The 14682-nt window shown below is 40.3% G+C and overlaps 2 protein-coding genes across 4 annotated transcripts; both read right to left on the reverse strand.

Annotated features, from left to right (window-relative positions):
• Positions 1–338: 338 nt before the first annotated feature.
• abcd4 (ATP-binding cassette, sub-family D (ALD), member 4) lies at positions 339–7744 on the reverse strand. 3 transcript variants are annotated; one of them, XM_068342029.1, is made up of 19 exons: positions 7427–7744; positions 7043–7161; positions 6590–6717; positions 5814–5953; positions 5549–5665; positions 5201–5326; positions 4861–4911; positions 4587–4681; positions 4383–4504; positions 3724–3815; positions 3522–3611; positions 3157–3362; positions 2887–2978; positions 2683–2719; positions 1906–1955; positions 1719–1771; positions 1507–1583; positions 627–742; positions 339–477 (listed from the first exon to the last, which is right to left on the reverse strand). In XM_068342029.1, exons 1-19 carry the CDS (start codon positions 7465–7467, stop codon positions 382–384), a joined length of 1848 nt encoding a protein of 615 aa, XP_068198130.1. In that variant the 5' UTR covers positions 7468–7744; the 3' UTR covers positions 339–381. The 3 variants fall into 3 exon arrangements, with proteins under 3 accessions (XP_068198130.1, XP_068198129.1, XP_068198131.1); XM_068342028.1 differs by having other exon boundaries at positions 382–742; XM_068342030.1 differs by lacking the exon at positions 7427–7744 and having other exon boundaries at positions 382–742; positions 6590–6712; positions 7043–7163.
• Positions 7745–8667: 923 nt separating this feature from the next.
• sgpp1a (sphingosine-1-phosphate phosphatase 1a) lies at positions 8668–14315 on the reverse strand. The gene is made up of 3 exons (XM_068343251.1): positions 12755–14315; positions 11335–11424; positions 8668–10303 (listed from the first exon to the last, which is right to left on the reverse strand). The coding sequence occupies exons 1-3, from the start codon at positions 13430–13432 to the stop codon at positions 9752–9754; spliced, it is 1320 nt and encodes a 439-aa protein (XP_068199352.1). The 5' UTR covers positions 13433–14315; the 3' UTR covers positions 8668–9751.
• Positions 14316–14682: the final 367 nt, after the last annotated feature.

Raw genomic sequence — 14682 nt, forward strand, 5'->3', positions numbered from 1 at the left:
AAACAGCAACTAATATTCAAACGGATTGTGAACATCAAATAAATGAACGTCTCACATTCTTTTTGAGATTTGTGGTTTCCTGCCTCCTTTCTGATTTGCTGTCACGTGGGTGAATTTAGTCATCAGAACCGTGTGTGACAAACGTCATGTTATTAGAATAAATAGCGCTATCCATCCTCCTTTCTCAACCTCGTATTTCACCAAAAAAACTGGTCCAACGTCTCTTAAAAGGCTTCCGCGGAAGGAACTGCTATTTATTCCTTGTCAGGGAACACCTGAGAGTTACAGCCGAGGAATTCAGGAGAATTAGTGTTTTTTTATTTTTTTCTTCCACAATAATTCTTCCTTCATGTCTAGGATTTCAAAACATTACTCATAAGGTCATGCTGTTTCTTCTATGAGACTCCCACTGTCTCTCCTTAACTTAGTTAACTCCCACCGGCCTTCTCCACATAGTTTGAGTTGGACATCATGATACTGTGAGAAAACAAAGAGACAGATGAACCCCCTTCACAGGTGTGAACAGACGACAAAAGAACAAGATCCAGAGGGTCTGATGAAGCTGTCAGATCTATGTGAGTTCTGGTTTTTGTTTGACTCCGACAGTCACACCCAGCTCTACGTACCTTCTCCAGGCTGCTCCGGTGTCCCAGACTGATTAAAGTCATGCCGAGCTGTTTGCAGGTTCGGTAGAGCTGAGCTTCAGCCTCCTCTGTCAAAGCGCTGGTGGCCTCATCCAACACTGTGAAGATAAGATAACACAACCCAGCATATAATCAGAAAATGGCGTATATCTCCCCATACCATGCAAAGACAAAGGAGGAGCCACAGTAGTGGTAACTTGCTTTCATAACATTTTCTGGATGACAGTTTGTGCTTTAATTCAAACATAATATTTTTCATTAAAACCTGACAACACCGCTAAAAACATCGCTGTTTGAAAGAAGAAAAAAAGAATCCTAAAATATCAACAGAGCCTAAAATGTCTTTTTGACAATAACCATCTGAAGTTCATTTGAAAAGTTTTTATGTGGTGTAGAAGTAGATTTTAAATGGGTGGGTAGTTTCTACAAAAACATGAAATTTGAGACAGACTGAGGAAATCAACTCCACACTGATCCGAGATTCACTTAAAAATGTCAAATTTTCTGAAATAAAAAAAATGCCATGATCCTAAAAAAGCAGCTCTCACTACGTGCTGGAAACTACATGAAGTTTGTTTCAAGTATGTGGACTGGTTCTTTAGTTATATTATGGAAACATGACGGCTATAAATGAACAGATGGACCTGCTGATCTACAAATAATCTGCATCATATATAGGTGGATAAAAAAAATGAGAAAAACACTCATTTAAAAGATCTCCGGTCTGGGTCACATTTAATACAGAAGACAACATGAAGACATGTTGATGTTTCCGCCTGAAATGCTGAAAAGATGAGACCAGTGCTGCGTCTGAATCAGTACGAGTCGTGATTCCTCGTACGCTTCATGAACAACACCCTACCTGCGTATTTGGGCTGCAGGTAGAAAAGTCGTGCAAAGCAGAGACGCTGCATTTCACCCGGGGACAGGACATCATACCTGCAGAGAAAAACTAGTTCAGCATCTGAGTCACTTTGTGCCACGTTTTAATTTTTTAATGATTAAAACATCAAGAACAACAGGAACTGTCTCACTTTGTCTGTGTTGTCTGCATTTACTTGTATTAAATCTTACCAGTTCCAGTCAACACTTTCATCCAGCCCGCCGGTGCGCCTCAGGAGACTAGACTACAAGAGTTAGAGAAAGAAGAGTCATTCAGGGTCAGTAGGGTTTCAAATATAAAGCCATCTATTAAATATTACAACAATTAAGAAAACTTTGGTTGAAAGTACTGCTAACACTAGAGGACGAAGTCACTGACCACTCCAGCTAGTTCCAAGAACTGGATAATTCTGTCATCATCCACTGATCCTGGAAAAAAAAAGACACTGACGTTAGAGTCACCAACTCAAATGATGATTTCAACAGGTGATAAAATATCAGAACACCATGCAGAACAAACTGGTTTAAATCTGACATTATTTCACCAGATACCCCCCCCCCCGACTCATCTGTTTGCATGAACAGACTTATGTCTTTAGAGACTGACCTCATCTGAACTCCATGTCTGGTAAATATATTTAGCCTGAAGACTTTCACTCTTTGAGTGTAATGGGATAGCTGGGGAAGTAACAGATGGTTGGCCTTGAGAGAAAGTCTCACGGATGAGATTGAATGAAAACATCACCACACCGGTGAATGAAGGAGAGATCTGATGGGTTTTGGGAAGAGTAGTCCAGTAAGAACTGCGCGTCCATTCACACACTGATAGAACATGTATGATGAGGAAAGCTCCAGGTCTGTTCTTTATCAATACAACTTTGTAATTTCGAAATATGTCTCTAAGTTTATCTGCCAGTAAAATAAAACGGGGATCATAATTTAACTGATCTGTCTGAAGACTTTATATGAAGACTAAATTCCACCACAATATTGTACGACATCCAAATCTGTTGAATAAATAAATACGGTAGTCGTCCAGAAGGCATACGTCTGATCAACGTCGAATCTGATAAGATCTGATCAATGATTTTATTTGCAATTATCTGTTTGCTTTGACGGAATAACAAATCATTAAATTAATGTTGGTTTCTGATACCTGAAGCAGGGTAAATATCCTTCAGGGGGTAGATCACCTGTGGTAGAAGAGAAAAGCTCCTCTCAATCGTCATTCAATCTAAGACTTTGTCACTATTGGTAGGGTTCAGCATTTTGGTACACAAGCATTTAATCTATACGCTTAAGAGTATTTATTATAGTTAAGTTACAGCCTGGGCTAAGAATCAAATCTTAAAGAAGTGACCTGTTCACGCAGCGTTCCATCGGTCAGGTAGGGTTTCTGCGGCAGGAAGAGGGTTCCTCTGGGCCCAAAACACGTCGTCATCTCCACAAACCCTGAGAAGACAATGTCATGTCACCTCTAATGTATACAGGTATCAAAAGGTTCATATCGATGTCAGACATGCAGACGTGTCCATTGTTTCGTATGTAGAGTTATTCCAGTCAGGGTTTATTATTACCAGCCTACACTGGTCACATCTTTACACATCTTGAATCAAACTCGCCGTCTCACCGCTGTCCGCCTCCCAGAGTCGGTTCAGGACCCTCAGTAGTGACGTCTTGCCGGTGCCCGTGTTCCCCACCACCAGTAGATGTGTCCCTTGGCTGATTTTCAGACTCAGATCTTTTACCAGCAGCTCGTCTGAGTCAGGAGATTTGTATGACAGATGGTCCAGGATGAAGGCGGTGTCCACCGGGCCTGCGTGGACATTGAAGTCACTGCGTGGAGACAGGAATCAAAAATGGACACACTGTAGAAGCAGAAACACCTAAAAGACTATTTTAAATATTGTCTAATTGTAACCATGTCTGCATTATTTTAACATGCAAACTTATTTAAATGGTTTCTGACTTATTCCTTTTTTGCAGCAGACAAACCTGTCAAAGTCGTAACTTTCTCCAGATGCTGGGTCGTAGTCACACTGCGTACGTAGGATGTCATCCATCACCTCCCTAAGCTCCCCAATCCTGACCGCAACACACACACACACACACATTGATGGAAAGCTCAATGGCATGACAAATACTGCTGTCATCATCTGCTCTCCAGAGAAGTGCCTTTCAGCATGCAGTGTGATACCTGTGGGTGTATCCAGCCACATCTGACAGAGTGGTCGACAGGTCTATTAGCTGCGTGAAGCCATTTATCAAATAGATGCAGATAAAGGCGTTCTGAATATGAACAAGGAAAGGGAGAGCCAGAGATTAAATATGAGACAAGATTATTAAAAGAAGACAAGATAAAAGGTAGTAAGAGCGATGAATATTGTCTTACAGCCTGAACACGAGACAGGAGGAGTTTCACACGACAATAACACTTACCTGTTCGTTCAGAAGGGAATTCTATGTCTAAGCACAGGCGTTTGAACTCAGCATGAATGCTGATGGCCTTTGCTGCCACCTAGTGGTGGACTTGGCACAAAGCACCCTTTCTGTTCTGGAAATAACCCGACATGCCTTCCACATAACCTTGAGTAAATGTTAAATACGGGAAACTGATTTTTATATTATTGTCATTTTGATGTCTTTTTTCACAACTATGTCGATACGATGCGTTTACATTATATTTGATTTAAACTGTGCCCCTGCTTCTTAAACCTTTTTCCTTTGGGGACAAGGATTGATAAAGTTGATTCAAACATATTTTCATCCGAATAGATGCATTTTTAGGGAGTCTTTAGGGAGGTAAAGACGCATACAGGTTTGGAACAGTAGATTAAAGGGTAAAAATATGATTACCTTACTGATCAGGGCACTGAGCTCACCAGGAGTCAGGTCGTCATAGATACCAGAAAAAATGGGGATGGCGATTATGATGTAGCTGAGGAACCCTCCGACGTAATCAAAGGTGTTTACCCCAACTGAAAGAGACGCCAGAAGTTGACTCTACGGGTTAAATACAGTAAGCAAGTCAGTGAGTGGAGATGTACGACATATAATTACTATAAAGCCAGAGTTCTTTGTTTATTAGACTCCTTTGAGTTTGTAACAAACTCTGCAGTCTTCGATCGGTCCTCATGTGCTCCACTTTACCAGCTCTAAAACAAAAACACAACAGGAAGCTTATTTTTCAACCTTTACCTCATTGGTTTGCATCAATTGTTTATCTGAACGAGTCACATGCCCAATATTGAATAATGTTTCACACAGGAAGGTACAAGTTTCAAAACTGTACAGTCGTATCTGTCTATCTAGATTATATTTGTCGGTACTTCACCTGTAAAAAGCTGCAGACTCTGCATTGACACGGATTTGCATGTGCTTGAATCTGGAGACACAATTTTATGAAACAAAGTCACTTTTATGCAACACAGTTAAGACTTAACAAACATCTGAAATAGATGTTCAACACAGAAAAACGCATTTAAACTCGTGCTGGTCTGACTCAGTTAGAATTCCTCTTTCACTGCTGATGCACATCCTGCGTCATTTCGAGAAGCAACTGGCTCTGGGCCAAGGCCTACAGTCGCTTCCTCTAAACAAACGACTCCCTTGACAACAAACACTAACTGGATCTTGGGTTTGTGGCTTGAACATGTTTTACAAACTGAACTTACCTGAAGTCTCCCTCCAATTTTTCTTGCTCAAACAGAGTTGACACGATCGGTCCCATGAGGATTTTATTGGCAATAGTTCCAAGTACAAAATAGCCAAATATAGTAATGGGACCAATCCAACCAGTGCTGAAACAACATAATTCACAACAGTTCACATACGGATTTAAAACAACATGACAAAGACACGACTAGGAAAATACAAATTATATTTAAATAAAATTAACAGTCAAAACACGTCAAAGACAGTTTGACCATCATTCTGATCATAATCAAACAATGAGTGTTGACACTGTTGGCACAGATTCAATAGATTGCATCACATGCTACCTCTGTGCTGTACGGACCCACCTATAAAAGCAATGGTAGGTGTAGTAAGTCAGTGTGAACGGTGACACAATCAAACGGCTTGCCATGGTGCTCATCTGCTTACACAACCTCTCTGCATCCTGACTGATTCTCTGGTCTCTGGAAGTCAGACAGGAACAAGAAATAAATCTTTAATAGTCCAACAGTAACACAATCTCTTTCAGGGAACCCCTCAGCTGAATTTTAGGATCACTACAACAAAAACATCTATTTGTATACTGATAAACAGGGATGAATTAATGCTTACGGGTTGTCTACATCCTCTCGGAGTACATTAATGGTATAATAGACCCGGCCCTGGAAGTAGGCTGTGTGAAGGCTCTCCGTTAGCGTCTTCCTCCATCTAACATACATCTGATTGCAAATGTACTGGTCAAGACTTTTCAACTGGGAGAGGAAAAGAAGCACAGAGAGAGGAGAGAGGGAGAGACAGAAGTGACTCAAGGGAAACCAATAGATCTTAGCCTTTGGAATAAACTCATTATTATCATACACAATAATGAGTTTATTCTTTAGAATAAGTCTTTATTCTAAAGACTTATTCTATAGACTTTCAAGACCAAAATCTAACTATAATAATAAAGTGTGTTCAGGCTGTAAAAACAATGTGAAGTTGTACTGACCTTAGATAGTCTATGATGACAGTCTAAATTTCAACATGACGGAAAATAATAAATCAAAGGGCCCAACATCCTGTTATTAGGTCTGTACAGATTTAGATGTCTCCAGATTGAGAACAGTGTGTATTCTTAGGAACAATGACCTTGTCCCCATTACATTACGCAAGAGTCTTACCTTTAATCACAAACTGTAGATAATTTGCCTTAATAGTAGTGAGACTGTCCCTAATTATTTAACATGTCAAATGTGTAAATGTGGAGTAACGTCCAGATGATAAACACATCTATACTGACATGTTTCGAAATGGTTTATTCTCAGAATGCACTGACAAAGTCAGCAAAATTAAGTCACAGACTCCTTTTTGTCAGCATGTAGGTTATCTCCCACAGATCCATAACTTACGGTGGAGTTGACCAGGATCAGCACCATTGCTTTTCCCACTAGACTCTTAAAGCCGGAGTCATCTTTATCGGCCAGCACATTGTAGAATTGGCTGGGGAGGACACCCACCTGATAAATTATCAGCTGCTCTGATGGCACAAGAAAAGATGAGGTTGCGCTTTGCTGTGAGGCAGGTCAAACAGAGACTTGTAAAACACAGGGATATTAGGCAATGCTGTGTCCTAAACGTCAGCAGAAAATAACACAGAATGCAGCATAGTGTTATCAGAAGAGGCGTTTACAATGTCACAAAAACCATTGTCCAACAGGTAGTGACTGTCATGTGATGACGCATCATCAGAGACAAAACCAAGATCATTCCACTCGACAGCCAAATTGAAATGTAACAACACATTTCCCCTATTGCATCATAATCTTCCAATTTCAACAAACAACATTAAGTCAAGCAATTACCTGCCAGTGTGACAACAAGCAGCGTCCCAAACATTCGAGCGCTTTGACAGGTGCATGATGGGAAAAGAACCTGCTGAATGCTGCAGAACCTCTGGACAAACTTCCAGTCAAGTTTCAGTCTAGAGCAAGGGATAAAACATGCTTCACAAAGTTGCATCATTTGAATGCTATTATCTTAAACACATGTTCATTAACATTGGGTATGTCATATTTGCATTATGACATAATCTTCCATTACTGTGCATCAACCATATAATCAATACTTCTTGATATTGATTGAAAATTGCCAAACTAGTAAGATATCATCACATTAATTGAGTGATCATTACCTACATGTCAAAAACAACAGTTTTTCTCTCTCTCGTACTGTAGCCTCAGTCTCACCTGTTCTTCCCCCGATCACGTGACTTTTCCAGCCGAGGCATCCGCACTGACGTCAGAGGTCGAGCAGCTGCACGTCCGTGCTAAACTTCAGGTAAGTTGATTCAAGCTAACACCGACGAAAGCAGCTCCAAAGCAGCCGAACGGGAACAAAACAAATCCACAAAAAGCTTTGACCGAAGGTCAAAAAACTACATCCGAAAAAAAATACTAGTTCAACAATTCGGTACTAAGTTTAGCTGCTGCCAAATGAATGCTCACCATGTCCATCCAGTGCGTCTCCCTCATCCCAGGAGACGGGGGGGTGATTTGAATGTTTTGGTGGATCAAAATACAACTCCGGACGTCCGGTTTGACGCTTTCCTGTTCCTTTCAAAATAAAAGGCCAAATTACCTTCAGATGCGACACAAATATTACATGTGTGGTTCAATTTGTTCAGTGCTTTGTGAAAATTAAGCCTTATATTTGTTGCTTCAATGTAGCAAGAGGTACTTGAATATAATAGAAATAGTATATCAAAATGTTTCTGTAACAGGAAATTTTATTTTTACTACCACACTTACTGTCATTAACATTTTAAATGCTTATTCCTTAGTTGTTCAATATTTCTAAAGAATAAGGGAGACTACTGCTTTGTCTTCAATAAATCCATTAAATGTGATGCATTCAAACATCAAACAGTCATTATCTAAAGATCAAAACGTGAGGACAGTATAGAGAAGAGCTGTGATTAGTCAGGGTGTCGACAGGTACAACAACCAGATAAATACCTAATCTAACTTGTTCAAAGGTTCAGTATGTCCTGTTTACACACGTATAAAAACACATAAGTTACCACAGATGTTATTATGAATGTGAAAACTTATGTCTAACATCTAAAATGTGGCGACTGACTTCCCTTTTTTGACATTTCCTTGCAGGAATGATACTTCAAATAATTCTGATGACAATGCAAATTAAAAAATTTTTGTTCAACTTTCTTTTTTAAATATTATTCTGCTCGTTGTTGTCATATTTTTTCAGTGGGATACAGTCCGTCTATCACAGCAGAAATATGGGGAATGGAAATACATTCCATGGGTACTTATAAGTTGTGGGACAAGTATAAATAATCATTTCTGAAATAATACTGTAGAAAAACATTACTGGAACATTGTTACAGGAAATAAGAATAAAACATTCACACAATTTGTGAAGTTAATATTTTTATAGAGCAAGGAATGCAGAAACGTAATTCTTAGAATTAGAAGGTATGAATAATAGTTTATTATTTTTTACAGCAACAATTCTCCTCAAGTACGTTAATATGATAAAAAAAAATCTTCAAATTAATCAATTATGTAATTTGTACACTTTTAAACTATCGGAATGAATACTTAACTTACATTTGGACAAAGTCGCGAACATTTTAGAAACAGGAACACTTATGTACAAAAAGATGAGGATCAGATGATAGAAAACTAATGATACGACAGACATGAATAAAGTTTGAATATTCTGAGTTTAAATAGAAGTCATTTGATCCTGTGAGCTTAAATACTATTTTATTGCTTTCAGACTGATTTAATTTAAATGAGGCAATAAATAAAAGGTGAAGCAAATTTGTACATGAAATCAATGTTGTTGTTTTTTTGCAGTTATCTAAACCAATTTATTATTTATCTTGATCACATGGTGGAAAAGCACAACAGATTCCCCATTAATGACTGCAAACATTATTACAGTGCACCTTTTGAATTTGAAAAGTTCCAGTTACACAATTATATGTCCACCATGGACAGATCATGAAGGATAAGTTTGGTAATACTCTATATTTTCTTTTTGTAAACAAATCACAAAAAAACCAACCTAAAATGCTTTTGTCTCTCTCCATAACACTGTCCAATGTTTTCCAGAATAACAATTTTTTATAAACTGGTACCAAACCCCCCCAAAACTTTTCTTAAAAAAAAAAAGAAAAAAAATTAGAAGTAAATACTGTATTTGTTTGGGACTGTTTTCAACCACAGGTTAACACAGAGTTGTTATGTTTCCACAGTGACACCAACATAATTTACAAAGCACACACTCATAATAATGGTACAGGTCAACAAGTGCAGCTCAATCATAGATTATAGTCTTTGGGTGACAAAGGTTATCTATGAGAAAGAGGTAAAATTTACAGTGACAGAAGATACAGAATATTACCATAATTATCTTGTCAATCACTTTCTGCCATCAGAAACAGACTTTATCTTGTTTCCAAACTAGCAGCATATTTCCTTTTGTCACATAGCATTACCATGTGGGTGAACATGCCAGCAGGGAATGACACTTTGCATAAGAACTCAGTCAAAGTTCAAGATCCTGAAGAGGAGAGGCACCACGCAGACACAACTAAAACCAACAACACTGTAGACTATGTAACGGTATGGCAACTCTACCTTCATGTGCTGCCTTGCCTGTCTTACATCATCTGAAGGGAGCCCTAACAGCTGACATAAGAAAGGAATAGTCACTGCTTTCATAGCCATTCTTGTGACAAGGAGGACAGCAACTCCCATGAGGAAGCGCAGCAGGGAGACCGCCAGCAGACTGGTGCTGATTAGTGGTAACGTTAGAGGAAGTGAGGACAGCGGTGGATCCTTCAGTAGCCCCAGCTGATAGTTCACATGGGTTCCCAACGCAACTCCTGCTCCAGTGCCCAAAGCTTGAGCCGTATCGCCACGAGAGGTGCTCCAGGAATCCAGAGAGAAAGCCACGAGTCCCAAGCTTACATGTGACACGATAATCATAACAGGAGCGTAGCTGTCCATCATGTAGAAGGTATCGATCTTGTCCAGAATGGGCTGGAAGAAGGTTAGAATAAGAATGCTGTAGAGGAAGCCAGTGATTACCTCCTGCAACACAAGATCAGCGGTTGTTTAAGACAGGAGTACACACTACTGACAGCACTTCAGTCGTACACACATGCAGTAAATGAAAATGTTGGTGTGCAACAAAGCTACAGGGTTTGTAATGTCGTAGAGAAAATGTAAAAAACCATGGATCCAGACTTCTAATGATCAGAAACAGCGTATTAACTCACAAAAACACACGTAAAGGACCTCAGAGGATTTTTCTGAACTGACAGGACAAACTAAATTTTCATCGTTCTAGTTCAGCCATGCTTATCTCACCAAATCATTTATTTCATAAATTATTTAAAATACCCTGCGTGGTACTTAGTATTAATTTTGTCCTTTAATATGAACCTGTGCTACAGCATGAAACGTGAGAATCAGGTTCTCATCCGACTAATAAACAAACTTTTGCTGCTTCCTGTCCTGTAGCTGAGAATGTGTGTTTTATTTCTGACTATGACATTGAAATCAACATGCAGAACATAAACAGTATCTACTAATGTCAGTCTCCTGACCACTGAATTTAGGCTGATCTGGGTCTTTTTGCCACTGACGTCCATCAGACACCAGAGACGTGACAATGTTGATTCAGTTGTTGTTAATATGTAAATAGTACTGAACAGATTTGCATGAAATGATCACCAACAATGGACACTGACATACCAGAGAGGTGATAAGCGTCTGGTGATGTTTGGGATCAGGACTTGTTTCTCAGTTCTTTTAATGTATGTGTTGAACGGCATTATGAGATAAGGCAGTTTGGCTTGTAGCTTTAGAACTATGTGAATCCTGTCAGACATAGTGTAGGTTAGTGCTCTCTGAGCAGTCTAATGGGCTCTGTTGTCAGACAATCTTCCTTGAATCAAGAACTCAGTGATCATGTTAAGGTAATGAATAAGTAAAACAGGGCTTTAGTGTATGTTATCTACACTAATAATAATATACTTGTGTTTCCAGAGGATTTTTTGACCGGGCTGAGGTGGACTAGTGAGGAATGTTTTGGAGTTGTGTCATTTATCTGGACTTACCAGAACAGAATGCATCCCCATGTAGACTCTGCTCACACAGACCAGGACGCTCCAGCTGAGAGCAACCAAAAAGCCAAAGAGGAAGGGGTACTAGGAGAGAGACCAGTCAACGTTAGGATTCATCACATGCTGACATAAAGGTCTCTACCGAGACCAAAGCAAACCTTTACAAACCCTGTGCAGATGCTGAATGCAACTGTCTCCAATATATTATCTTTTTTAAATAAGTAGTTTGATTTCTTTCTACAGTAATTTGTCACGATTGAACATTATTCCATGCATTTGGTGTTCACACAATTGTGGTTACTAAACTGTTAATAACCAAGTTATAGATTCTACCTCCTCCTCCTCTGACACACCCCGTTGAACGGGTCTTCTTCATATGGAAATATTTGTTTTCATGATTATGAGACATGGCCACCTCCCCTGTGAGGAATCCAAACATGACCACCACTGAATTCTTATAGAACATGATGAACACTTCATCCAGGGCAGTTCTGTTCTATTTGTTGATTTAGATGCATCACACTGTGCCTAGGTGTCTCTGTGTTTCCAGTTCTAGAGCTGCTGTAGTATCGTATTGTTGGCTGGAAGATTCCACTGGTATTCTGCGTGATTGTAAAATTTAAACAAAAATTTAAAAACTGAGCAGAATGTAAACCAAAAATAAATAAATAAAGGAATTCCCTGTACATGTCCAGGCGACACATTCACGCCCTACTCGTTTCAGATCAGGATCTCTAGGGTACCTCACAAAAATCAGTGTGCTTTATAAAAAAAACTAGTTTTACTCAGAGTTCGTCGCTTTTTTTCTGTGTTGTTCCTGCTGTTTGGACTTTCTGCTCAAAAACATGAAAATTGTTGGAACAGTTATAACAATCTAAAATTATGTTGACTGGGAAGTCCACGTTTAGTTATTTCTTCTCCTAACACAGCAGATGCCTTACGCCATGTAGTTCACTTGAGTCCTTTCAGATGCGCCGTGATTGGTTGAGCGCTTGATTGACAGGTAGTGGGTGGAGTTGGTGACAGCGTGAGACTTTCAAGTCAGTTTATTCAAACACTACATAGGTGGGGAGATAAATTCATTGATAAATAATAAATAATAATAAGGTAATTACTTTAAAGGAATCACATTTCACAAGTGATTATTGTTCAAACACATTTCCAGAAGAATCCTGTTAAATTCTTTTGTAGTTAATTTTTATTATTTTATAAAATGTTAAAAATCGAATCCGTCAATCCAATCCAAGAGTAAACTGATATCAGTGTGTTTTGGCTGTTCAGACTAAAATGTTAAAAGAAGTTAGAGATGATTAAAAAGTTTCATTAATTTTGGATAGCACTGGAACACCACCCCCCCCCCCTGGAACCTCCAGTCCACGCGTGGATTCTGCATCAAGTCTGTGGATGAACTCACCTCCCAGCGTCCGTAGGTCAGCATGAGCAGACAGAACGGGATGGCCGTCCCCGTCATGGCGTGTGTGGACGGCATGCTGTACTCGGAGTTGTAGAAGACCTCCACCTTCACCACGGGTGGGGACGCCGGGCGGGACCAGCGGACCATGTCCTTCGTGGACTGTCCCACGAACAGGTTCCAGGCCCACACGATGATGAGTCTCCGGCTGACCAGGGCGTCGATGTTCCAGAAGAGGAAGGGGAAGAAGATGATGAAGAACATCTCATTCCCCAGCTCGGTCCCGAAAGTGAACAGGTAGAACAGAAGCTTGTTGTGGACCAGGAACTCCTGACCCCCGTCCCCCGTCAGGGAGTTCCTCCGGAGGGGTTTCGCCTTGGCCGCGTCTGGATCCACATCGGGGGGTGCTGACGGACCGTCGGGCCCGGACTCACCCTGCATCCCGTTACCCAGCGCCGCCGAGGCATCCCCGGCCGATCCGTTCCCGACACCAGCCTCCGAGCCCTGGAGCCTCCTCTTCAGACCGGGACGGTCCGGCTCCGGGGGTCCTCTGTCCACCGCGGTCGGTTTGACAGGAAATGTCCCCTGAACGCCGCATAAATGTTGAAATCTGGCCACATGACGCGGGTCTTGGAGATAATTACACATATGGACGAAAGTCTTCACAAAGTTGTTGGCCATGACTCCAAACAAGCGCTTAGTTTAACGAGACAACAGCGTTCCGTCATAAGGCGCTCATGTTCATCCAGCCGGTTTACAGAGACACGGGGGTCCGTGAACGCCGCATCGCCCCAGAGATCCTCTATTCGAAGCGAGTCTTCAGCGAAAAGCGCAGCCCGGTTCGGTCCGGCTGGGTCCCGGTGGCCGCATGCAGCAGACGGACCTTGTACTGCAGGATGGAGGTCCGAACGGATGGATCCAAAGTCCGTCACAGATAACCGTTACTCCACTGGCTGACAGACAGACAGACGGACAGACAGACAGCCGCTCCGCAGCTGCGTCACCGGAGACGGTTTCCTGAGCGGCTGTTTCCTGTCTGCGTCCACGGGGGGGGGACCAGAACTTAGTATTGATTCTGTCACAAATAAGCCATACAATGATGATGATGATTTATGAAAAGTGAGGAAGAAAAAAAAAAAAAAGTGAAATCCTATTAAAATACAAACAAATCAACAGGAAATGACGTTCATCTATGCGTGTTACTCTCGCGATATCTCGAGGTTCGGTTCTGCGTCGGGAGCACAACGCGACCCACGTGGACCACTGTACTGTAAATGTGAACTAATGTGATTGAAATGAGCGGAAATTTGTGCTACAAAAACAAATTAATTGTGTGGATCTACTTATATTTTTACAAATGTACTCAAATAAATCCTTGGACATGACATTTTAATCATTTATACATTTGGAGCATCGTAGAGTTGGACATATTTTCTCACAGAACATGTTTGATTCCACTCCCTGGTTTCTCTTCTTCTGCTTCTTCTTCTCAGGTCCAAATTCTTCGATTAATTTCACGTTTATCTGTCAAAGTTCAGAATCTTCAAGTATCACCCGACTGGACCTCTAATACATTATATTACAAATTCAGGCTGGAATTAAATCTTAAATTTTCAATGTTATCTGCTATTTTCATATTGAAATAAAACGTATTATGCATAATGTTTCCTTCTTGGTTTGTCTTTTCTATTAACCACAGAAGGATTTGACATAACTCGTTGAGATTGAGCTAATTTAATTAGGTTCAATCAGGTTGCCGCTGGACAATTTAAATGTTAAACTGTTCGTGTTCATGATATTTTAAATTAAAAAAAGTAAGATATATCACAATAGAACACAAGTTATTTATTTCACAAACCTATCGGGGTAATTTAGATTAATGTAAGTAATGAATTCTGGAATGCTGCCGCCTAGATGAGAACCAATGAATG

This window comes from Antennarius striatus, chromosome 19 (genome assembly GCF_040054535.1).
Source record: "Antennarius striatus isolate MH-2024 chromosome 19, ASM4005453v1, whole genome shotgun sequence".
Classification (NCBI taxonomy): Eukaryota; Metazoa; Chordata; class Actinopteri; order Lophiiformes; family Antennariidae; genus Antennarius; species Antennarius striatus.